At 35.0% G+C, this 25,917-nt stretch overlaps 1 protein-coding gene across 2 annotated transcripts in view; it reads left to right on the top strand.

Annotated features, from left to right (window-relative positions):
* The window catches only part of Skint5 (selection and upkeep of intraepithelial T cells 5), a 521,613-nt gene that overhangs the window by 250,515 nt on the left and 245,181 nt on the right, over positions 1-25,917 (top strand). For both annotated transcript variants that reach the window (NM_001167878.1, NM_001167876.1), the window contains exons 26-27: positions 6,750-6,812; positions 17,902-17,964. In NM_001167878.1, coding sequence (NP_001161350.1) covers positions 6,750-6,812; positions 17,902-17,964 — 126 coding nt within the window. The remainder of the gene's footprint in view (positions 1-6,749; positions 6,813-17,901; positions 17,965-25,917) is intronic.

Below are 25,917 nucleotides of genomic sequence, written 5' to 3'. Positions count from 1 at the left end.
GATTGGGAATTCAAGGATCATACCTAATCATAACTAAAGCAGTATACAGCAAACCAGTAGCCAACATCAAACTAAATGGAGAGAAGCTGGAAGCAATCCCACTAAATTCAGGGACAAGAAAAGTCTGCCCACTTTCTCCCTACCTATTTTATATAGTACTTGAAGTCCTAGACAAAGCAATTCAACAACAAAAGATCAAGGGGATACAAGTTGGAAAGGAAGAAGTCAAAATATCAATATTTTCAGATGATATGATAGTATAAGTAAGTGACTCTAAAAATTCCACCAGAGAAATTTAAACCTGATAAACAGCTTCAGTGCAGAAGCCGGATATAAAATTAACTCAAACAAATCAGTGGCCTTTCTCTACAAAAGGATAAACAGACTGAGAAAGAAATTAGGGAAACAACACCCTTCACAATAGTCACAAACAATAAAAATGCTTTGGTGTGACTCTAACTAAGGAAGCAAAAGATCTGTATAATAAGAACTTCAAGTTATTGAAGAAAGAAATTGAAGAAAATCATATAAAAGAATGTGAATTGATCCATTCTCATCTTCTTTTACAAAGCTCAAGTCTAAGTGGATCAGAGAACTACATATAAAACTGAAATTTATTGAGGAGAAAGTGGGGAAAAGCCTCGAAGATATGGGCACAGGGGAAAAATTCCTGAACAGAACAGTAATGGCTGTGCTCTAAGATCAAGAATCGACAAATGGGACCTCATAAAATTACAAAGCTTCTGAAAGGCAAAAGATACTGTCAATAAGACTAAAAGGTCACCAACAGAGTGGGAAAGAATTTTTTTATGAATCCTCAAACTGATAGGGGGCTAATATCCAATATATACAAAGAGCTCAAGAAGTTGAACTCCAGAAATTCTAATAATTCCGTTAATAAATGGGGTACAATGCTAAACAAAGAATTCTCAACTGAAGAATACCAAAGGGCTGAGAAGCACTTGAAAGAATGTTCAACTTCTGTAATCATCAGGGAAATGGAAATCAAAACAACCCTGAGATTCTGCCTCACACCAGTCAGAATGGCTATCATCAAAAATTCATGTGACAGCAGATGCTGGCAAGGATGTGGAGAAAGAGGAACACTCCTCCATTGGTGGCATGATTGCAAGCTTGTACAACCACTCTGGAAATCAGTCTGGCAGTTTCTCAGAAAATTGGATATAGCATTACCGGAAGATCCAGCAATACCTCTTTTGGGCATATACCCAGAAGATGTTCCAACTGGTAATAAGGACACATGTTCCACTATATTCATATCAGCCATATTTACAATAGCCAGAAGTTGGAAAGAACCCAGATGTCCCTCAACAGAGGAATGGATACAGGAAATGTGGTACAATTACACAATATATACTACTCAGCTTCTAAGAATTTATGAAATTCTTAGGCAAATGGACGTATCTGGAGGATATCATCCTGAGTGAGGTAACCCAACCACAAAAGAACTCACTTGATATTTACTCAATGATAAGTGGATAATAGATCTTAAACTTAGAATACCCAAGATACAATTTGTAAAATACAAGAAAATCAAGAAGAAGGAAGACAATGCATGGATACTTCATTCCTTCTTAGAATAGGGAACAAAATACCCATGGAAGGAGTTACATAGACAAACTTTGGAGCTGAGAAGAAAGGATAGACCATCCAGAGACATCCCCGTCCGGGTATCCATCCCATAATCATCCACCAAATGCAGACACTATGGTATATGGCACATGCTTTCATTGAAAGGTTTCTGTTATACCACCTGTCTCTTGTGAGGCAAGGCAGTGCCTGGAATATACAGAAGTGGATGCTCATAGTCATCTGTTGGATGGAACTCATGGCCCCCAAAGGAGGAGCTAGAGAAAGTACCCAAGGAGCTGAAGTGGTCTGCAACCCTAAAGGTGGAACAACAGTATGAACTAACCAGTACCCACAGAGCTCCTGTCTCTAGCTGCATATGAATCAGAAGATGGCCTATTCGGTCATCAATGAGAAGAGAGGTCCCTTGGTCTTGCAAACTTTATATGCCCCAGTACAGGGGAATGCCAGAGGCAAGAAGTAGGTGTGGGTAGATAGGGGAGCAGGGCACTGGGAGGGTATTGTGGACTTTTGGGATAGCATTTGAAATGTAAATGAACAAAATATCAAATAGAAATTGAAAAACATGTTAATATCATCAAGATAACTTTTTAGTTCTATTCTCTGAATTCTACTACTTCAGGGAGTCTTCCTCTATAAAATATGATCCAAATAACTCTGGAAGCTGTAAAAACCTTAATCACCTTTTCCAAAAATACAAAGATAAATCTTTTTCCCAAATCAGAATATCCTTCAACCAGTAATCATGAAAACCAGTAGCTTGCTGGTTGTCTCAGAGGAACAATAAAACAAACACAATACTCAAAATCACACACAGTTTAGCCTATTTAGGCTTTTCTCATTTGTCATATCAGGATATTAACCCCACATTCTTGTGGAGTTGATGTTAGAGAATATAAGTCTCCTGCAGACTTTATTAAACTGATTCACATGTCTATCTATACCTGTTTATATGAGTAACCTTGTCAAACCAGGATTTAAACCCAAAATTCCCATGTAGCCTACATTAGACAAAATATAGGTATCCTGTAAGACTTATTAGAGCAATATATCATTATACCATTTTTAAAGCAATTAATTCAAACTTTCACTAATATCTGCCAATGTGAAGCAGCTAGATTTTAATTGTTAAACTCTCAGCCTAGAGCAGCCATGCTCTTCTACAAGAAGAAGAGCTCTCTTCCTTGATTCACAGATGTTTATAAATTAATATATATTTTAATATCTATATGTTACACTCTGTATCTGGAGAAACAGACTTCCATTAATTAATAACTATACACAGCAGGCATTTATCAGAGCTTTCTGTACTTGGAATCAGTGACTAATATTCCCTATCTTGTTCAGAACTACAGGCCAAATTTCCCATGTTTACTTGTCAAAAGTTATATTTCTGTTTTTATATCAATGAGTTACGTAGTCCAGAGACCTTTGTACCTTTGTTTCCTGATGCTTTGTTCACATGGAGGAGCTGAGTGTAAAATCCCACATTGTATGTGTCCCTGTTTGGGGGTAGGAAGCAGTGTGGGGAGTGAAGTATAAGGGGAAGAGAACACAGAAAGATTCTCTCCAGTGTAGATGCCTCTCTGCCATTCTCTGTAGGCTTCTCAAACCTAGTCACCTTCAAATCCATCCTCTTGTTGCCCATATTGCTGCTCAAGCCCTGTTCAGGAGTTGAGGGGCACTGACTTTTTACCTCAGGTGGTTTTTCAAGATAGGGTTTCTCTGTATAGCTCTGGCTGTCCTGGAACTCGCTTTGTAGACCAGGCTGGCCTTGAACTCAGTAATCCACCTGCCTCTGCCTCCCAAGTTCTGGGATTAAAGGCGTGTGCCACCACGCCCAGCAAGTGCAAATTTCTTGTGTTACATATACAACCCACAAATGTTCCAGCAATGAAAACACAACTCGATTATTAAGAATTCATGCTGTGTGCCTAGAATAAGCAAATCTACCACTATACTACCATCTTCCACATCTATGAGACCTTTTAGAACTTGTAGTTTCTCCAAGCCATGCGTTTCTATTCCTCATTCTTCTCCTTCCTCTTATTCTGTGTCCTCTCCCTCTTCCATTTTCTCTTGCTTCTCTTTCCAAACTTTTCACTCTACCTTCAGTTTATCTATCAAATACATTGTTTCATTCGGCTTCAAATTATATAATTTTCATTTTTAGGCCATGATGTGAATGTAACATAAAGTTAATATTTTAACTTATATAATGCAGAACAACAGACATCGTGATTTTTCTCTTCTTGTATTGAAGACTTAACATAGATACAAGTACAATGTTATATATGTCTGATGATAATAAAAACCAAGATTGTCTGGGATAGACACAGAAAAAATGATTTCTTTTTGGTGAGGGTCAAGAACTGCAATTTATTGTGTTATGTCTTCATGAAAATATCTTAAATAAATTTGTCTCTATATGTGATGTATGTAGGACACAAAAATATAAACCACAAATTAAGGTACATTCTTGCCAAAGTTCTCTGTGACAAGAATCCATCCACTTAATGTAGATGCTTTCAATGGATGCAGTATGGCCATCATATAAGCAGTTGGGAATGTATGTTTCTGAATGCCTTTATTTATATTCTGTTCCTATATTCTCTGCTTTTACTGAAGGAGCTTTAGACAATGCTGTTTAAAATGCTGGAGTTGCCTTTATTTGAATTACTGAGATAAATTTAACAATGTTGATTCCCCTTCAAGTTAATGATAAAGCTTTATATTGAATCATGTGTGCCCATACCCATGATGCAGAGTAATTTATAGATATAAGCTATCTAACTTTAATCATCGAGACTGAATTCATTAACATCTTATCCATAATTGTATGAGAAATACCAAATAAAGTTGCTGGTTCAAAAAAGTTGACTTCCTTGGAGTAAATGGACATGTGTGGTTCCTCAATAATACAACTAATATTTCTTGTGTCTTCCAAGATCAATTTGTAGAGCAAACATTGCCTACTTTTAACCTTAGGCTGTGTGAGGATGATCAATCGGAAGATAGCCATCTGTACAGCATAAACTTAATACCTACACCTTTTCCTATGTGATATGAAAAGAAGTGCCCCATTTCTGTAATATAAGTTGCATGGGGTTGGTGTTGAGTTATGAATCATGTAATGAAAGATGATATATCTCAGAGAAGTGTGTCTTTATAGAAGGATTTTGTGAGTGTGGCAATCTTTCTTCACATAACAGCAGGCCAAATGCCCCATTGGTTAATCTTGACTCTTTAAGTAATATGGAGATGCACTTCAAATGTGTGGCTCACTATATATTGACATAATTTCAAGTATAACATAATGAACCAATAAGAAGAAACTATTTTAAGTAGTCACATGCCTTCTCTGGTGAAGATAAAACATTTAAGGACAGCGTTTTGGCATCCCCACAAGTAATTTTCTCACTAGAATGAAGGATGAATTTAAAAAAAAAAATCAAAGAAAGAGGGATTTTGCTATGCACAATACTAATCAAGGCTTTAAAGGAAGAGGGCGTGTGGAAGATGTTTGCTTATATTTTCACAAATATGGAAGAAGGGAACTAGTTACCAGTTGCAAAGGACCAATCTTTTGGAATAAAACTTTATAACCCACTTACAAAATACATCCAAATAAAAAGGAAAAAAACAGAGGATAACAGTGCTCAAATATTTGGATCTAGCATGCATTTAAGAATCAGTATTGGAAAGGCAAACAAGTTAGGATGTTTAGAAAATAGATTGTATCTACAATGTTGAACTTCAGAAGTTTTAAAATTAAAAGAGAGTTACTGAGACCAGACTCTGGACACAAAAGGTTATGGAATTTCTTTTCAAAATGTGGGTACCACAGACTGTAATATGACAGTGCATTCAACATGGGATGAGGTAATATATAGACATATGCATGGATAGACTGACTCAGGGACACTAGTGACTCTTAATTCTTTTCAGGCATGTTTCTTCAAACTTATCAGAGATTGGAGAAAAATAACAAAAAGTTAGGCATCAAAACTATTGTGTAGTAGCATATCTGTTCAGTGACCACGTTACAAAACTCTTATTAGTGGTTTAGAGAATCACAAATATAGAGATAATTTGATTCTGTCTCTGAACTTCATCAGATTTGCTTAGACCAGTGGTATGATGTGATCTTTGAGAGGTGGAAAATTCTTTGACACATATAAATGGCTCACACTGTTATTTAGGTTGAGTTCTGAAAAATGTTAATGCAATCAAGATAGGATTCATAGAGAAGAAGGTAGAAAAAATTTTCTGCTAGCTTCACCCACAAATGAACATGACATCTGGCATTATAGGGAAAATTTCACTAAAATATCAAATGCTATGTATCAGCTGTGATTAATGATCCATGAATCCAACCAAGTGGAATGATGATACTGAGAGAGCAGGTACCTGTTAAAGTGCAATACTCTGAAATCTAAATTCAGACTCAATTAGATCATGCTGAAATAGAAAGAACAATGTGGCTTGGTAGCTTTAAGTTCCTGGGGAAAGCTTGATGAGCAACGAAAATTTCTATCTTATTTGCAAAGATTATACAATCTCTGTAGAAATGTTCAGTGACATTTAGTTAATATTGGTCACACCAATGAACAAAATCATATGATAACCAGGTGCAAGGCAGGTTATGATAGGTATCTTGGTGTTTGAAAATGTGAATACCTTGTGAATAAACAAGTATTTAGACCATTAACAGCTGAGGCACAACCTATGGTGGAGTGGAGAGAAATGCAACTGATATTGGTTCTACTATGTATCATGGTACTACAGTAGTTCATCCTATACCAAGAGAACTGTGAGGTTTACATGTTTAGAGATCCAGTTGTAGCAAATATGGTCCTTTGAAAATATATTATATACAAGCTGCTATAGGTATCTGGTCTCAAAATGTCCAGTGCATTTATTTTTGGGAAATATGTTCAATTTCAACAAAAGAGTGAACAAGGCATCTCTATGGGAATAGTTGTCAAAAAAATCTCAGTAAAATATTGAGATCTAATAAATGGCATGGCAAGCAGTGCTTCTCTAGACATGGCAGTAGATAAACATCTTATTCCATCACACCAAACCTCAATGATATAAAAATAAAAATTAATTCAATATATTGTTTTTGCCTACAGAGAGAAAAGGGTTGCTGTTGAAAATTATTCAATCAAGTGTTCAAAGTTCCAGTGTGGATCAAGGTATGGACAGTGAAGATTTCAAATTAAAATTGAATCCCATGGTCTGTGAAGATATGTGTAATAAAGTTTACCGATATTAGTGGGATTTCCCTGATGCCATTATATCCCTAGCCACAATAAAGACCTGCTAGAGGTGAAAGAACAAGAGATTTTGAGGTACAAGATAATATGTTAATATTCAGCTCTTCTTGATCAAAAGCCAAATAAAATTTTGAAGTAAATGGCATTGAAATACGTGCTTGACTGAAATAAGAACTTATGTAACTTTGATTTCCCAGAAATTTTGTAATACACTGGACAAATTAAAAGGTTTATACAAAGGTTAGAGGTAATGGGATTTTATCAAGAATTTCAAGAGAATTTCAAGAGAGTATTCAGTCTAATGTGTGTGAAGGTCAAGTGTCAAATTAGAGGTCTTATATCCATGACATGCCCATAAATGTATGGAGACTAGATATTTCCAAACATTTGGTACACAAGTTAATATTTGTTTCAGACAAGTAACCTACCCTGATGAAATGTTGGGAGAAATGATGGAGACTTCATGGGAAGATATTGATATATATCCTAAAAACCAACCCAATGCTTTTGACTATTTTACAAGCACAGGACATAACCAGAACGGAGATATCAAATTTAAAAGAGGATCAATGGCTTATATGCCAAGACTGCTACCATAGTAATGGTTATCTACCCATTCTGTATTTGTAGACCAATGTCTGTAGACAATGGAAATATGATAGGAGATTGACTATGTTTAACAAGGGAAACTGGAGCCAAAGTATACAGAGGATTCGGACACCTCTTGGGAAATCCCTACTTATGAAAAAGAAAAAGGGAAAATATTGAATGTTGATAGATTTCAGAGCTCAAGTGGTAAACATTAATTACATTAATACATTACAGCCATTTGTTTCCTTTACTTCCTTCTTATCTAAGCAATTATTGTAATTGATTTAAAGGGCTGAATTTTACTGTTCCTTTAGGTGAGCAGGGAAGAGAATGGTTGCTTTACTGTACCTAATTATAACAATGATTAATCCATGAAAAGTATTAATGGATGACTTATTCTATAACGTAGGTTGAAAAGTCCTTCACTACGTCAAAATCTTGTTAAAAAACAACTGGAAATGCTTTGTAGATAATTTTGTCAATGCATAAGTTTTAATTACCTAGATGGAGGTTTGTTGGCTGCTTCTAAAACAGATACTTTAGAAAAATCTTTAAGGAAAGAGTATCCAATCCATTATGCTGGCTTTGAATACAGAACATATCTCAATTCAAAGTGGCCATGCATGGGAGAGTGATGTCTGTTAACAGATAAGTAAGCAACTGTATATGAGAATGTGGTATGCATGTATAGTATGTGTAGCAGTAAATATTCAATACAAACATGAAATCATAATGAAAAGACAAATGAAAAAACAAATTATAATATGTGGTGTGTGACTATATTGGGCAGATCTACCACTACACTACCATCTTCCACATCTATGAGAATCTTTAGAACTTGCGTTTTTTTCCCCCAGTCCATATGCTCCTGCTCATTTCTTCTTCCTTCTCCCCTTTGTCCTCTCCCTCTGCGATTTTCCTCTTCTTTTCTCTCCAAACTTTCCACTCCACTTTCCCTTCATAGGCTTAGTTATCAGCCATCCTTTATTTTAGAAATTAAGATGGGAAGGTTTACAAGAAATCACCTGAGCACTCATTCCTTTTCCCCAACTCCTCATAGGAGAAAGATATTAACATCAAATATAATCAGCCCCAGGGTTATACAAAACACTTCCACATTTCTGACCAATTAAAATACTATTTTATCTCAGATATAATAGAACACAATTATTACTATTTTGTAATTTATAAAGTACAAGAGACCTAACACCCAATTCATCATCTTTGTTAATTAAATAGAACCTCTGTCATCTATTCTTACGTAAGACTTACAATTCCATATCTTGCTATATCTTGGCTTAAGATTGAAAGATATCTGAAAACCATCCTTTCAAAAATGTTACTCTCAAAGTGAAAAGCCTGAGTTAGCTAGGAGACTATGTAGGTTGTTAACCCCAAAAGAAATCCAATAATGACTAATATTAACTGAAAATATATAGGAAGCCTAACACAGCTTCCAAAACTTAGCCTATTTATAGAGACTGCTGTTCATTGGACAGTCTCTTACTTCAACAAGTTGGAGCATCCATCTTCAGAAAACTGGTCATGGTCATCTGACAGACTTAGAGATTCAGGAATATCAGGAAAAGCCTAGTCTGTCTCAGAATAATAAAGCTGTCTTAATCTTTCATTGCTTATTTAGACAGTATTATGTCTTTAATTGAAATGAGGCAATTCTTCCCTAGTTGCTGTTTTGCCACACCTTGAGTAACTCAAAGATGCTCTGTTCGTTTGTTTTGTTTTTTAAATACAATTCCGGGAAAACTGGGAAAACTGTCAGGAGCAAACTAGTCTCAAGAACAACTGAATAAATAACTTTAAACCTCACAATCTAAGGACTTCTGACATTCTTTTTTAAATCCAGCTATCTACATAAAATAATTTGGACTGTTCTCTGTTACTTACCCCCAGGTTATTTAGGAATAAAATAATTGAAAACACCCTAACAATAAATTCAGAGTCATGAATTTCCTATTTGGCACATAACTCAGAGGCTTAAACTTCTCTAATCTGTTTATAATAACAGTAATAGAAGGTATGGTTATAAGCCCTGTATGTCAAACATTTTAGTATCAAAGAAAACCAATAATAACCACCCCAAGTCCTAGAGACTAAGTAACTGGGACAAAGAATCTTCGTAAATTCTTGAAGCTGAGTATGGGTGTTGACATATTTCTGAAGGGATGGGTAAGGGTAGAGAAAAGCAGGAATTTGTTGGCCTGAAGAAGGCCACACCAGTGATTGTCTCTGTTGTCTGTGTCCTGACTGCGATTGGATGAAAAACCAAAACATCAGGAGTTCAGGCAGGTCAGCTCAGCATGTCTGGCAATGAAATTCACCAAGGCTGTATATTCTGTCATATATAAATCTAAAAAAATAAAAAAATAAAACAAAACAAAACAAACAAACAAACAAAAAACCCAAAAAACCTTTAATATCATCAAGGTAAACTTTTTGTTTTATTTTCTAGAATCTAGTTCTTTAAGGAGTCTCCTTCTATCAAATACGATTCATATAACTCTGGAAGATGTAAATAGCTTAATCACCCTTTTCAAAACACAAAGACAAAATCTATTCCCCAAATCAAAATATCCTTCAACTGGTAACAAGGAAAACCTGTAGCTTTCTCACTATCCCAGAGGAACAATAAAACAATCAAAATAAAAAAAAAAAATCACACATAGTTTAGTCAATGTATGCCTTTCTAATTTTTTATGTCAGAATATTAACCGTAAATTCCCATAGAGGCCATGATAGAGAATATGAGTTTCCTGCAGACTTTATTAATTTGATTCACATGTCTATCCATACTTGCTATATGAGGTAGCATGTCAAACCAGGATTTAAACCCAAAATTCCCATGGAGCCCAGATCAGACAAAATATGAGTATCCTGCAAGACTTATTAGCACAATATATCTGTATAACATTTTAAAGCAATTTATTCAAAGTTTCACTAATATATGTCTATAGGAATCAGCTAGTTTTCAATTGTTAAACTCTGTGCCTAGAGCAACCATCCTGTTATACCATCTATTTGTTGTGCTCTCTACCTTGAGACAAAGAAATTTATTTAATTATTAAGTATTATAATATCTATCTGCTACACTTTCTACCTGGAGCCACAAACTTGTATTAATTAATTCCTGTTCATAGCAGGCGATTATCACTGCTCTCTATTTGGAGTCATTGACTAATATTCCCTATCTAGTTCAAAACTGCTCTTGAAACATCTTATCTTTAAATTTCAAAAGTTTATATTTCTCTTTTTATCAGTGGTCCAGAGCCCTTTGTACATTGGTTACCTGATTCTTTATTCACAGGTAGGAGCCGAGTGTAAAAACGATGTTATATGTGTTCTTGTTTAGTGGTGGATGAGATAGAATGGTGAGTGAAAGATAAGGGGAAGCAAACACAGAAAAGCTTTTTCCGTTGTAGATGTCTCTCTGCAATTCTTTGTAGGCCCCTCAAGCACAGGCACTTTCAAATCCACTGTGCTGCAGCTTATATTGATGTACAAGACACACTCAGGTGTTGAGGGAACTGAATTTTTATCCCAGGTTAGTTGAGTTCAAATCCATATGTTGGGCGCCAATTTATTGTGTTAAATATCAAACCCAAAAATGCCCTGACAATGAAACACAACTCAACTAATATGAATACATGCTGTGCGCCTAGGTTGGGCAGATCTAACACTACACTATCCACTATCGTCTTCCACATTTATGAGACCTTTTAGAACTTGCAGTATCTCCAGGCCATGTGTTTCTCCTTCTCTTTTCTTCTTCTTCCTCTTACTCTGTGTCCTCTCCCTCTTCCATTTTTTTCCTTCTCCTTTTTCCTAACCTTCTGCTCCACCTTTCCTTTATCTGCCAAATATAATGTTTCATTCAGATCCAAAACATATAATTGTCATTTCTAGGCCATGAGGTTAATTCAAGATAAATTTAATATTTTAACTTATATAATGCAGAACAACAGATATCATGAATTTTCTCTTCTTGGATTGAAGACTTAGCATAGTTACAAGTACATTGTTATAGATGTGTGACGTTAGTATAAAAACCATGATTGTGCGGTAGGTAAAGGCAAACAAATAGACAGGGAATTAGTTTGTTTGTTTGTTTGTTTGTTTGTTTGTTTGTTTGTTTTTGGTGATGGTCAAGAATTACAATTTATTGTGACATGTCTTCATGAAAATTTATTTTAAAAATGTGATGTATGTAGGACACAAAAATAAAAACCACAAACTCAAGTACATTCTTAGCAAAGTTCTTTCTGACAAGATCCAATCCATTTAATCTAGATAACTTCAATGGATGCAGTATGGCCATCATATAAGCAGTTGGGAATGTATGTTTTCTGAATGTCTTTATTCATATTTTCCCTATATTCTCTGCTTTTAGTTGTGGAGCTTTAGACAATGCTGTTCTAAAAGCTGGAGTTTCCTTTATATGAATTACTAAAACTACTTTAACAATGTTGATTCCCATTCAAGTTAATAATAGAGCTCTATATTAAAGCATTTTATGTACATACATATGATGTAGAGTAATCTATAGATATACAGCAATTTAACTTTTAATCATTAATGCTCAAGTCATTCACCTCTTAGCCATAATTGTATGAGAAATACAAAATAAACTCACTGGTTCACCAGAGTTGACTTCCTAGGAGTCACTGGTCATTGGTGGGTCCTCAATAATGTGTATAAAATTTCTTTCTTCTAATAAGAACTAATTGGAGACAAACTATTAGTTACTCTTCACTGTAGGCTGTGGGAGGATGATCAGTCTGAAGATAAGCCATCTACGCAGCTTAAACTCAATAACCACACCTTTGCCCAGGTGATATGAAAAGAAGTGCCTCCTTTCTGTACCATAAATTGGATGCAGTAAGTGATGAGTTATGCATCGTTTAATGAAGGATGATATACCTCAGACTGTTGTGTCCTTATAGACGGATGTTGTGAGTGTGGAAATTTTTCTTCACATAGCATTAGGCCAAATGCCTCATTTGTGTATTTTGACTGCTTCAGTAATATGGAGATGCACTTTAAATCGATAGCTCACTATTAATATAATTGCAAGTAAGTAATAATGTACAAATCCAAAGAAACTAGGGAAAGTAGTCATATGTCTTCAATGTTGCGGATAAAATATTTACAGAAGGCTTGTTGGCATTCCCACAAGGAATTTTCCCACAAGAATACAAGATGATTTAAAAACAAAAGAAATTGTTATGCACAATTCTAATCAAGGCTTTGAAGAAAAATGGGGTGGGGGAAGATGTTAGGTTATAATTTCACAATATGGAAGGAGGGAACTAGTTTCCAGTTGCAAAGGAGCACTCTTATGGAATAAAACTTTATAACCCACTTTCAAATTATATTCAAATGAGATGGAATAAGAACACTGGTTAACAGTGCTCGAATATTTGAATCTAGCATGCATTTCAAGTTCTGTATTGAAAAAGCAGAAAGTTATGATGTCTAGGGAATAGATTGTCTAATGTTGAAGTTCAGAAGATATTAAATTATAAGAGAGTTACTCAGAACTATACTCTGGACACAACAGGATATAGAAGTTCTTGGGAAATGTGGTTATCACAGAACTGGAGAGACAGTAATATAACTATTCATTCAACATGGGCTAAGGATATGCAAAGACATCCATATGGATGGACTGACTCATGGACAATGGGAACCCTTAACTATTTCCAGGCATGTTTCATTATAATTATTAGAGAATGGAGAATAATAGCATAATGTTAGACTTCAAAACACGAATTTGTAATAACAGAGCTGTTCAGAGCCCAGCTGATAGCACTATCTGTAAGTTATTTAGATAATTTCAAATTTAGAGATAATTTGATCCATATAACTCTGGAAGCTGTAAATACCTTAAATACCATTTCCAAAAACACAAAGAGAAAACCTATTCCCCAAATCAGCCTATCCTAATGGTAGCCAAGAAAAGCTGTAGCTTGCTCTCTGTCCCAGAGGAACAATAAAACAACTGTAATATTCAAAATCGCACATATTTTAGCCTATTGAGGCTTTTCTAATTTGTCATGTCAGGATATTAACCCAAATTCCCATGTAGACCACATCAGAGAATATACATTTTCTGCAGACTTTATTAAAGTAATCCAGAAGTCTATCTATACCTGTTTATAAGAGGCAGCTTGTTAAACTAGGATTTAACACCAAAATTCCCATGGAGCCCATGTTAGGGAAAATATGAGTATCCTATAAGACTTATTAGAGCAATATATCTTTATATCATTTTTAAAGCAATTAATTCAGACTATCACTAATACTTCTGTATAGCAAGCAGCTACATTTTAATTATTAAACTCTCTTCCTAGTACAGCTATACTGTTACAACACCTATTTTTTGTGCTCTCTACATTGAGCCACAGAAATTTATTTAGTTAATACATATTATAATATATATGTGTTATGGTTTCTACCTGGAGCCACAGTCTTCTATTAATTAACACCTGTTAATAGAAACAATTAACACTATTCTTTCTATTTGGAGTCAGTAACTAATATTCCCGATCTAGTTCAAAATGCAAGTGAAATTTCCCATTTTAAAACCAAAAGGTTATATTTCTTTTCTTATATCAATGAATTACCTGGTCCAGAGCCCTTGTGCCTTTATTACCTGATTCTTTATTCAGAGGGAGGAGCTGAATGTGCAAAGATCCAAGTTGTCTGTGCCCCTGTTTGGAGGTGGGGGAGGTAGGGTGTGGAGTGATGGATAGAGGGAAGTGAACAAAAAAAGGCTCTCTCCAGTTTAGATGCTTCTAGGCCATGCTCTGTAGACCCTCCAAACCAGCCACCTTCAAGTCTTGCCTGATGCAGCCTATATTGCTGCCCAAGCCCTGTTCAAGCGTCAGAGACAGTGAATTTATAACTCAGGGTAGTTGAGTTAAAATCAATATGTTGGGCACCATTTTGTTGTGGTAAATCTTCAAAACAAAAATGCTCTGGCAATAAAAACGTAACACAATTAATATGAATAAGTGCTGTGTGCTTAGATTGCACAGATATAGCACTACACTAACATCTACTACAATTATTTGACCCTTTAGAACTTGTGTTTTTTCCAGGCCATGTGTTTCTGCTACACTTTTCTTCTTCCTCTTCCTGTGTGTCTTTCCCATTTCCATTTCCTCCTTCTCTTTCCCAACTTTATGCTCCACCTTCCCTTTCTCTTCCCAATATATTATTTCATTCAGCTCCAAAGTATATAATATCATTTTTGTGCCATGTAGTGAATGAACATGGAATTAATATTTTCACTTACATACTGCAGAACAACAAATACCGTGAATTTCCTCTTATTGGATTTATGATTAAATATAGACACAAGTACATTGTTACATATGTGTGATGTTAATATAAAACCAAGATTGTCTGGTAGTTAAAGACAACCCTATAAACAGAGAAAAATGATTTTTTGTGAGTGTCAAGAACTACAATTTATTGTGATATGTTTTAATGAAATAACTTAAATAAATCCATTCCTATATGTGATGTATATTGTCTACAAAAATAAAAACCACAAACTCATGTACATTCTTTCCAATGTTCTCTCTGACAAAAGCTTATCTACATAATCTAGATATCTTCAATGGATGCAGTATGGTGAATATAAATGCAGTAGAGAATGAATGTTTCTGTATACCTTTAGTCATATTTTATTCCTATATTCTTGATTTTACTGATGGAGCTTTAGACAGTACTGTTTTAAAAAGCTGGAGTTGCCATTATATGAATAACTGAAACAACTTTAACAATGTGGATTCTCATTCATATTAATGATAGAGACCTATATTGAATCATGTGTGTCTATATCCATGATGCAGAGTAATATATAGATATATACTTGTCTACCTTTTAATCCTTGACCTCAATTCATTACCCTCTTACTCACAATTGTATGAGAAATACCAAATAAACTCGCTGGTTCACCAAAGTTTACTTCCTTGAAGTCACTGGCCATTTGTAGGTTCCCAGGTAAGGTGAATAAAATTTCTATTGTCTACCAAGAACTATTGGAGAGCAGCCATTAGCAACTTTTAACCTTGGGCTATGTGAGGACGATAAAACTGAAGAAAAGGCATCAGTGAAATTTAAACTCTAAAACTACACCTTTTTTGATGTGATGTGAAAAGAAGTGCCTCCTTTCTGTAACATAATTTGCATGTAGTCAGTGATGAATGATGATTCACGTAATGAAGGATGGTATATATCAGAGTTGGGTGACTTTATATAAGGATGTTGTGAGTGTGGCAATCTTTCTTCACATAGCATCAGGCCAAATGCCTCTTTGCTGAATCTTAACTGTTACAGTAATATGGAGATGCATTTCAAATGCATGGATTACTATCTATTGCAATAATTGCAAGTCCATCATAATGCCCAAATTAGAAGAAGACCTTTAAAGGAGACTTGCTGTCATTCCTTCAAGGAATTTTCCCACAGTAATGAAGGATGAATTAAACAAAAATCAAACACACAGGGATTCTGTTCTGCACAATAATAATCAAGGCTTTGAAGAAAAAATGGGTAGGGGTAGATGTTAGCTTATAATTTCAGAAATATGGAAGGAGGGAACTAGTTACCAGTTGCACAGGAGCAGTCTTTTAGAATAAAACTTTATAACCCACTTTCAAAATATATTCAAGTGAGAAGGAATAAGAAAACTGGATAATACTTCTTGAATATTTGGATCCAGCATACATTTCTGGTTTAGTATTTGAAAGGCAAAAAAAGGTATGATATTTAAGGAATACATTGTATCTCAAATGTTGAAGTTCAGAAGATTTTAAATTAAAAGGGAGTTACTCTGAACCATACCCTGAACAAAACAGAACATGGGACTTCTTGTGAAAACGTGGGTACCACAGAACTGGATAGGCAGTAATATGACTATTCATTCAACATGAGCTAAGGCAATGCAAAGGCATCCAAATGGGTGGACTGACTCACAGACACTGGAAACCCTTCACTATTTCCAGGCATGTTTCATTATAATTATCAGAGCATGGAAAACAATATCAAAAGTTTAGGCTTCAATAAATGATTTTTAATAGCAGAGCTGTTCAGGGCCCAGATTATGATTCTGTTATAAGTTATTTAGATAATCCCAAATATAGAGATAATTTGAATATGTTTCTCAACTTCATTAGATTTGTTCAGACCAGTGTGATGTCATATTTGATACGTGGAAAAGACTTTGACAGACATGAATATCTTACACTGTTATTTAAGTTGTGTTCTGAAAAGAGTTAGTGCAATCAAGATGGGAAACATAGAGGAGAAAGTAGAAAAAAATGGTCTGTTAGTTTCATCCAAAAATGAATGTGACATCTGGCATGCTAGGTAAATTTATAGTAAAATATCATATGCTATATACCAGCTGGCATTATCAATCCTACCAAGTGGAAGGATGATAGTGAGAGAGCAGGTACCTATTCAAGGGCAATACTCTGAAATCCAAATTCAGACTCGATTAGACCATGCTGTAATAGAAAGAAAATGTGGCTTTGCAGCTTTATCTTCCTGGGAAAAAGCTTCATGAGCAAGGAAAATTCCTATCTTATTTGCAGAGATTATACAATATCTCTAGAAAACTTCACTGATATTTAATTAATATTGGTCATAGCCATGAACAAAATCATATTATAACCATGTGCAAGGCAGGTTATGATAGGGATGTTGATGTTTGAAAATCTGAATACCTTGTGAATGAACAAGTACTCAGATCAGTAATGTCTGAGTCACAACCTTTGGTGTAATCTATAGGGATACAAGAGATACTGGTTCTAATTTGTATCATGGTACTACATTATATCATCCTATACCCAGAGAACTCTGAGGATTACATTTTTAGAGATCCAGTTGTAGGAAATATAGCCTTTAGCAAATATATTCTGTACAATTTGAAGAAGGTAACTGGTCTCAAAATGTCTGGTGCTTTTATTGTTGGAACATTGTTCATTTGCAATGTTAAAGTGAGCAAAGTATCTGTAGGGCAATGGTTGTCCTAGGTATATATCGGAATGAAAATATACAGTCCAGATGTGTTATTTTTATGAGACAAGCACTAACCATTGGGACAAAGAGCATGGGTCCAAGAGATATAAACAAAACCTTTTTCTAGTATCAGAAAATGAAAGGAGGACAAGGCTGGAGGCCTCACAGTGAAGAAAGCATGCTGTTTCTTTTTGTTAGCTAGGAAAGAATTTGCAATAAAAAAGGTCAATAAAATAATGATCTAATATATACTATGCCAATCCTTGTTGCTCTAGACATGACAATATATAAACATCTTACTCTATCCCCTCAAATTTCAACGATATAAAATCAGAATCTAATTCAATGTATGGTCTTTTGCCTACAGGGACAAAAGAGATGCTGTTGGAAATTATTCAATCAAGTATTCAAAATTCCAGTGTGAATCAATGTACGGTCAATGAAGATTTCAAAATAGAATTAAAACCCATGGTCTGAGAAAATGTGTGTAAATAAGATTTAATGGTATTATTGGGATAATCTTGATGCCACTGCACCCCTAGCTGTGATGAAATTCTGCTATAGGTGAAAGAACAAGAGTGTTTGGAAGTACAAGAAAATATGTTAATATCATCTCTTCTTGATCAAAGTTCATAAATGGCATTGAAATAGGAGGCTTGGTTGAAATAGAAGCTTATGAAACTTTGATTTCCCAGAAATTTTTTAATATATCCTGGCCAAAATAAAAGGTTTATAACATGTTCTTAGGTAGTAGAAAGTTATTTGGAATTACAAAAAAAAAGTGTTAAGTTTAATATGTTGAGAAGAAGTTCAGGTGCCAAATTAAAGGTCTTATATACATGATATGCCCACAAATATATGGAGGCTAGATATATCCCAACATTTGTGTACACAGGTTAATATTCCCACTAGACAAGAAATGTACCATGATGATGAGATATAGGGAGGATTGATGGAGGCTTCAGGGGGAGACATTGATATATATCCTCGAAAACAACCCAAGGCTTTTCCTATTTTATACACACAAGACATTATCAGAACAGAGTTAACAATTTAAAAGAGGATCAGTGGCTTAAATGCCAAGAGTCCTACCACAGAAATGGCTACCTCCTAAGCACATATTACTAGATTAATATTGGTATACAAAGGAAATATGATAGGAGATTGTTACAAGAGAAACTATGTGTTACAAGAGAAACTGGAGCCAAAGTATATAGAGGATTCTGCCACCTTTTGGGAAATCTCAGCATATGTTATGAAAAAGTCAAAGGGAAAACATTGAATGTTAATAGATTTTAGAGTCGAAGTAGTAAATATTAATGAATACTTCCATTATAGCCTTTTGTTTCCTTTACCTTCCTTCTTATCTAAGCAATGATTGTAATTGATTTAAAGAGGTGCAATTTACTGTCCCTTGTAGTGAGCAGAAAAGAGAAAGTTTGACTTTATTGTCTCTAATTATAACAATGATTAATCCATGAAAATTATTACAGGATGATATTTTTTTCTATAGGAATGGTTGAAAGATCTTTCACCATGTCAAAATCTTGTTCAAAAATCACTGGAAATGCTTTGTAGATAATATTGGCAATGCAAAAGTTTTCATTACTTGGATGGAAGTTTGTTGGCTGTTTCTAACACAGATACTTCACAAAAATCTTTAAAGAAAGAGTATCCAATCCATTATTCTGGCTTTGAATGCAGGACATATCACAATTCAAAGTGGCCATGCATGAGAGAGTATTTGATGTCTCTGAACACATAAGTAAGCAACTGTACATGAGATTATGGTATGCATACATAGTAATTTGTTGCATTAAATCTCCAACTCACATATACCCCATTAATGAAAAGAAGCTCAATTAATATGAGTAGATGCTGTGTGCCTAGATTGGACAAATTTACCTCTACACTAACATCTTCCATGTCTATGAGACCATTTAGACCTTGTGTTTTCTCTAGGCCATGTCTTTAGCTCTGTATTTCTTCTTCTTCCTCCATCTCTGTCCTCTCACTCTTCCATTTTCCTCTCCTTCTCTCTCCCAACTTTCTATGCCACCTTCCCTTTATCTGCTCAATCATCAGCTCTGTTTTTGGGAAGATTTACAGGAAATCACATGAGTGCTGACTCATTCCTTGTTCATAATCCCTCAGAGGAGAATGGAATTAGCATAAAATATAATGAGCCCCAGTACTTTAAAAAACAATTACCACTCTCTGTCCAATAAATAGACTATTTTACCTCAGATATAACTGTACACAACTATTACTATTTTGTAATTCATTAAGTACAAGAGACCTAACATCCAGTCCATCATCTTTGTTAATTAAATAGAACCTCTGTCATTTATTCTTCCTTAAGAGACTTTAAATTCTACATCTGGCTATGTCCTGGCCTTTGAATGCCATCTGAAAATCATCCTCTCAAAACTGTTCCTCTCAAAGTGAACATCCTGGGTTTGCTAAGAGACTATGTCATTTTTAAATCCCATGAGAAATCCAAGAATGAATGATATTAACTGAAAATATATAGGAAGCAAAACACAGCTTGAAACTTTTACCAATTTATAGACACTGCTGATCACTTGGGAAGTCCCTAACTTCAACACTTTAGAGCATCTGACTTCAGCCTACTGGCCAGGTTCATCTCACAGACTTAGAGAAACAGGAATATTAAGGACTAGCATACTCTTTTTCAGTATAATCCAGCTTTCTTAGCCTATAATTGTGTCCTTTCTTTGGACAGTATTCTGTCTCTTTATGAAATAAGGCATTTCTTGCCTAGTGGCTGTTTTGCCACATCTAGAGTAACTCAAAGATGCTCAGTTTCTTTTTTGAATCCAAGAAAGGGAAAACTAGTCTCAACAATAAGTGAATAAATAGCATTAACCATCACATTCAGTGGACTTCTGATGTTTTTGAAAACCAACTATCTATGTGAAGTAATCTGGACTGTTCTCTGCTACCTACTCTCAGGCATTTCTGATTAAATAAATGAAAACACCCTAACAATAAACTCAGGGTCATGAATTTTTTATTTGGTCCTTAACTCACAGGCTTAAATATCTCTGATCTGTTTATAATAACAGCTATAGAAGGACTGGTTCTAAGCCCTGTACTTCAAAAGTTTTAAGTTCAAAGAAAACCAATGATAAGCACCTCTAGTCCTAAAGACTAGGGAACTGGAATGAAGACTCTTCATAACTTCTTCTAGCTGAATATGGGTGTTGAGATAATTTTGAAAGGATGAGAAAGGGTAGGGAAATGTTGCAATCGTTGACTTTAAGAAGGCAAAAGTAATGATTGTCTCTGATGTCTGCGTCCTGAATGGATCTGGATGAAAAACCAAAACAACAGGAGTTCAGGCAGGTCAGTTCAGCATGTCTGAAGATGAATTCACCAAGGCTGTATATTCTGTAATATATAAATCTCAAAAAAAAAAAAAAAAAAAACAAACAAACAAAAAAAAAACTCTTTTAGTATCATCAAGAAAACCATTTTGTTTTATGCTCTAGAATCTAGTTATTCAGGGAGTGTCCCTTTATAAAATATGATCCATGTAACTCTGGAAGCTTTAAAAAGCTTAAACACCATTTCCAAAAACACAAAGAGAAAACCTATTCCCCAAATCAGCCTATCCTTCAACTAGTAACCAAGAACAGCTGTAGCTTGCTCTCTGTCCCAGAGAAACAATAAAATAACCAAAATACTCAAAATCACACATATTTTATTCTATTTAGGCCTTTATAATTTGTCATGTCAGGATATTAACCCCAAATTCCCAAGGAGACTACGTTAGAGAATATGAGTCTCCTGCAGACCTTATTAAATTGATTCATATGTCTATCTATAAATCCTTATAAAAGGCAGGTTGCCAAAGCAGGATTTACACCCCAAATTCTCAAGGAGTCCATGTTGGACAAAATATGAGTATCCTATAGGACTATTAGAGCAATATATCTTTATACCATTTTTAAAGCAATTAATTCAAACCTTCACTAATATCTGATTATAGGAATCAGCTAGTTTTTTAATTGTAAATCACTCTGCTTAGGAAGCCAATCTGTTATACCATCAATTTCTTGTGGTCTCTACCTTGAATAAGAAATATTTATTTAATTAATACCTATTATAACATCTATCTGGTATGTTCTCTACCTGGAGCCACAGACATCTTTTAATTTATACCTGTGCATAGCAGGCAATTATCACTCCTCTCTCTACTTGGAGCCAGTAACTAATATATCCTATCTAGTTCTGAACTACAGGTGAAATTTCTCATCTTTAAGTATCAAAAATTATATTTCTCTCTTTATCTGAATGAGTGACCTGGCCCAGAGATCTTTGTAACTTTGTTTCCTGATTCTTTATTCACAGGGATGAGCTGATTGAAAAAGAACCACACTGTTTGTGTCCCTTTTTATGGGTGACAGAGGCAGGGTGGGGAGTGAAGGATAGGGGGAAGGGAACAAGAAAATCTTTCTCCAGTGCAGATGCCTCTCTGCTTTTGTCTGTTGGCCCCTACAGTCCAGCCACCATCAAACCTTGCCTGCTGCATCCTATGTTGCTTCCCAAGCTCAATTCAGTCGATGTGGGCAGTGAATTTTTATCTCAGAAAAGGTGATTTCAAATCAATAAGTTGGGCCCTATTTGTTGTGGTACATCTCCAACCTAAAATTGATCTGGCAATGAAAATACAACTCAATGAATATGAATACATACTGTGTGGTTATTTTGGGCATATCTAACACTACACTACCTTCGTCCACATCTCTAAGACCCTTTAGAACTTGTGGTTTCATCAGGCCATGTGTTTCTGCTCGACCTTTTTTTCTTTTTCTACTTCATCTCTGACATCTTCCTCTTCCATTTTCTCCTTCTCCTTTCTGAAACTTTCAGCTTCACTTTTCCTTTATGTGCCCAATATAATGTTTTATTCAACTCCAAATTATATAATTATCATTTTTAGTCCATGAGTTGAATGCAACATAGTTTAACTTATATAATGCAGAACAACAGATATCATGATTTTTCTCTTCTTGGATTGGAAATTTAACATAAACAAAAGTAAATTGTTATGTATCTGTGATGTTAATATGAAAACCAGATTGTATGGGAGCTAAAGGTAACGCAATAGACAGAGAAAAATAACTTTTGGTGAGGGTCAAGAACTGCAATTTATTGTGATATGTCTTTTGAAAATATCTAAAATAAATTAATCTCTATATGTGATGTATGTAACCCACAAAAATAAAAAAAACAAACAAAAATTCTTGTACAATCTTGAATAAGTTCTCTCTGAGAAGAGCCCATCCACTTAATCTAGATATCTTCAATGGATGCAGTATTGCCATCGTAAAAGCAGATGGGAATGAGTCTTTCTTCATGCTGTTACTCATATTTTGTACCTTTATTCTCTACTTTTACTGGTAGAGATTTATACAATGGCATTTAAATAGCTAGAGTTGCCTTTATATGAATTATTGAAACAGCTTTAACAATGTTGATCCCCATTCAAGTTAATGATAAAGCTCTATATTGAATCATGTGTGTCCATACCCATGATGCAGAGGAATATATAGATATACAGCTATCTAGCTTTTAATCATCAAGACTCAATTCATTAAACTCTTACCCATAATTGTATGAGAAATAACAAATAAAGTCGCTGGTTCACCAAAGTTGACTTCTTTGAAGTCACTGGTCACTTATGTGTTCCCCAATAAGGTGAATATAAATTATTTTGTCTACCATGAACTACTGGAGAGCAACCATTAGCTACTGTTAACCTTAGGCTGTGTGAAGACAATAAAACTGAAGATAAGACATCTATGCAGTTTAAACTCAATAATTACACCTTTTCCCATATGATATGAAAAGAAGTGCCTCTTTTCTATAACATAAGTTGCATGCAGTCGGTGATGAGTTATGAATCATGTAATGAAGGATGATATATCTCAGAGTTAGGTGACCTTATGTAAGGATGTTTTGAGTGTGGCAATCTTTCTTCACATAGCTTCAGGCCAAATGCCTCCTTGCTGAATGATAACTGTTTCAGAAATATGGAGATGCATTTCAAATGCATTGCTCACTATCTATTTAAATAATTGCAAGTCCATCATGATTCACAAATTAGAAGAAACTATGGTAAGCAGCTTTATGCCTTCACTGTTGAGGATAAGCCATTTAAAGGAGGTTTGTTGTTATTCCCACAAGGAAGTTTCCCACAGGAGAGAAGGATGAATTTAAAACGAAATAAAAGTCAAACAATATGTGATTCTGCTATGCACAATACTGATCAAGTCTTTGAAGGAAAAATGATGGAGAAGATGTTAGCTTATAATTTCAGAAGTATGGAAGGAGGGAAATATTTAGCAGTTGAAAAGGAGCACTCCTTTGGAATAAAACTTAGTAATCCATGTTCAAAAAGTATTCAAATTAGAAGGAATAAGAATAGAGGGTAACAGTGCTCGATATTTGGATCTAGTATGCATGTAAGGATCAGTATTGGAAAGGCAACGAAAGGTATGATGTTTAGGGAATACACTGTATCTCAAATGTTGAAGTTCAGAAGATTTTAAATTAAAAGGGAATTACTCAATACAAGACTCAGGACACAAAAGAAAATGGAAATTCTTGGGAAAATGTGGGTACCACAGAACTTGAGAGACATTAACATGTCCATTTATTCAACATGGACTAAGGCAGTATAAAGGCATCCATATGGATGGACTGACTCACAAACATTGGGGACTCTTAACTATTTCCAGGCGTGTTTCCTTTTAGTTATCAGAGATTGGAGAACAATAGGGGAAAAAAAGGATAGGCATAAAAATTATTGTGTAATAGCAGAGCAGGTCAGTGCCCAAGATACAAGGGCTGTTTATAAGTTGTTTAGAGAATTCCAAATATAGAGAATATTTGATTCTATCTCTGAAATTTGTCCAGTTTGCTGACACCAGTGGTATGTGTGATATTTGAGGGGTGAAAAGGCTTGGACAGATCTGAATGACTTACACAATTATTTAGCTATAATTCTGAAAACATTTGATCCAATCAAGGTAGGATACATAGATGACAAGGTAGAAAAAAATTGTCTGATAGGTTCACCCAAACTTGACATCTGGCATGCTAGGAAAACTTTCACTACAATATCAAATACTATGTACCAGTTGGGAATACTGATCCATGAAGCCAACCAAGTAGAATGATGATACTCAGAGAGCAGGTACCTATTCAAGTGCAATATTCTGAAATCCAAATTCAGACTCAATTAGACCATGCTGTAATAGAAAGAAAATGTGGCTTTGCAGCTTTATCTTCTTCGGGAAAAGCTTAATGAGAAAGGAAAATTCCTATATTATTTGCAAAGATTATACAATCTCTGTAGAAAATTTCACTGATATTTAATTAATATTGGTCACACCCATGAACAAAATCATATGATAACCAGTTGCAAGGCAGGTTATGATAGGGATCATGATGTCTGAAAATCTGAATACCTTGTGAATGAACAAGTTCTTAGACCATTAATGATTGAGGAACAACCTATGGTGGAATGGATGGGATACAACTAATATTGATTCTAAAATGTATCATGGTACTACACTAGATCATCCTATACCTAGAGTACTTTGAGGTTTAAATATTTAAAAATCCAGTTGTAGGAAATATGTTCCTTTGCAAAGAATACTGTATACAATCTGAAATAGGTATCTTGCCTCAAAATGTCTGGTGCTTTTATTGTGGGAAATTTGATCAGTTGCAACATAATAGTGAACAATGTATCTCTATGGCAATGGTTGTCCTAGGTATAAATCAGAATGAAATTTTAAAGACCATGTGTGTTTATTTTATGAGATAAGCCAACCATTGGGACAAAGAGCATAGGTCCAAGTGATATAAACAACATATTTTCCTGATATCAGAAGATGAAATGAGGACCTGGCTGGAGGCCTCACAGTGAAAAATACAAGCCATTTCCCTTTGTTTTCTAGAAAAGAATTTGCAGACAAAAGCACCTCAATAGAATAATGTTCTTTTATTTAATTTATTTTTATTAGATATTTTCTTTATATACATTTCAAATGCTATCCCGAAGTTCCCTATAACCTCCTTCTGCCCTCCTCCCCTACCCACCCACTCCCACTTCTTGGCTCTGGCATTCCCCTCTACTGGGGCATATAAAGTTTGCAATACCAAGGGGCCTCTCTTCCCACTGATGGCCGACTAGGCCATCATCTGATACATATGCAGCTAGAGATACGAGCTCTGTGGGCACTGGTTAGTTCATATTGTTGTTCCACCTGTAGGGCTGCAGAAACCTTCAGCTCCTTGGGTACTTTCTCTAGCTTCTCAATTGGGGGCCCTATGTTCCATCTTA

This window comes from Mus musculus, chromosome 4 (genome assembly GCF_000001635.26).
Source record: "Mus musculus strain C57BL/6J chromosome 4, GRCm38.p6 C57BL/6J".
Taxonomy (NCBI): domain Eukaryota; kingdom Metazoa; phylum Chordata; class Mammalia; order Rodentia; family Muridae; genus Mus; species Mus musculus.
The sequence above is the reverse complement of the archived record's forward strand: the minus strand, read 5'-3'. Positions and strand labels throughout refer to the sequence as shown.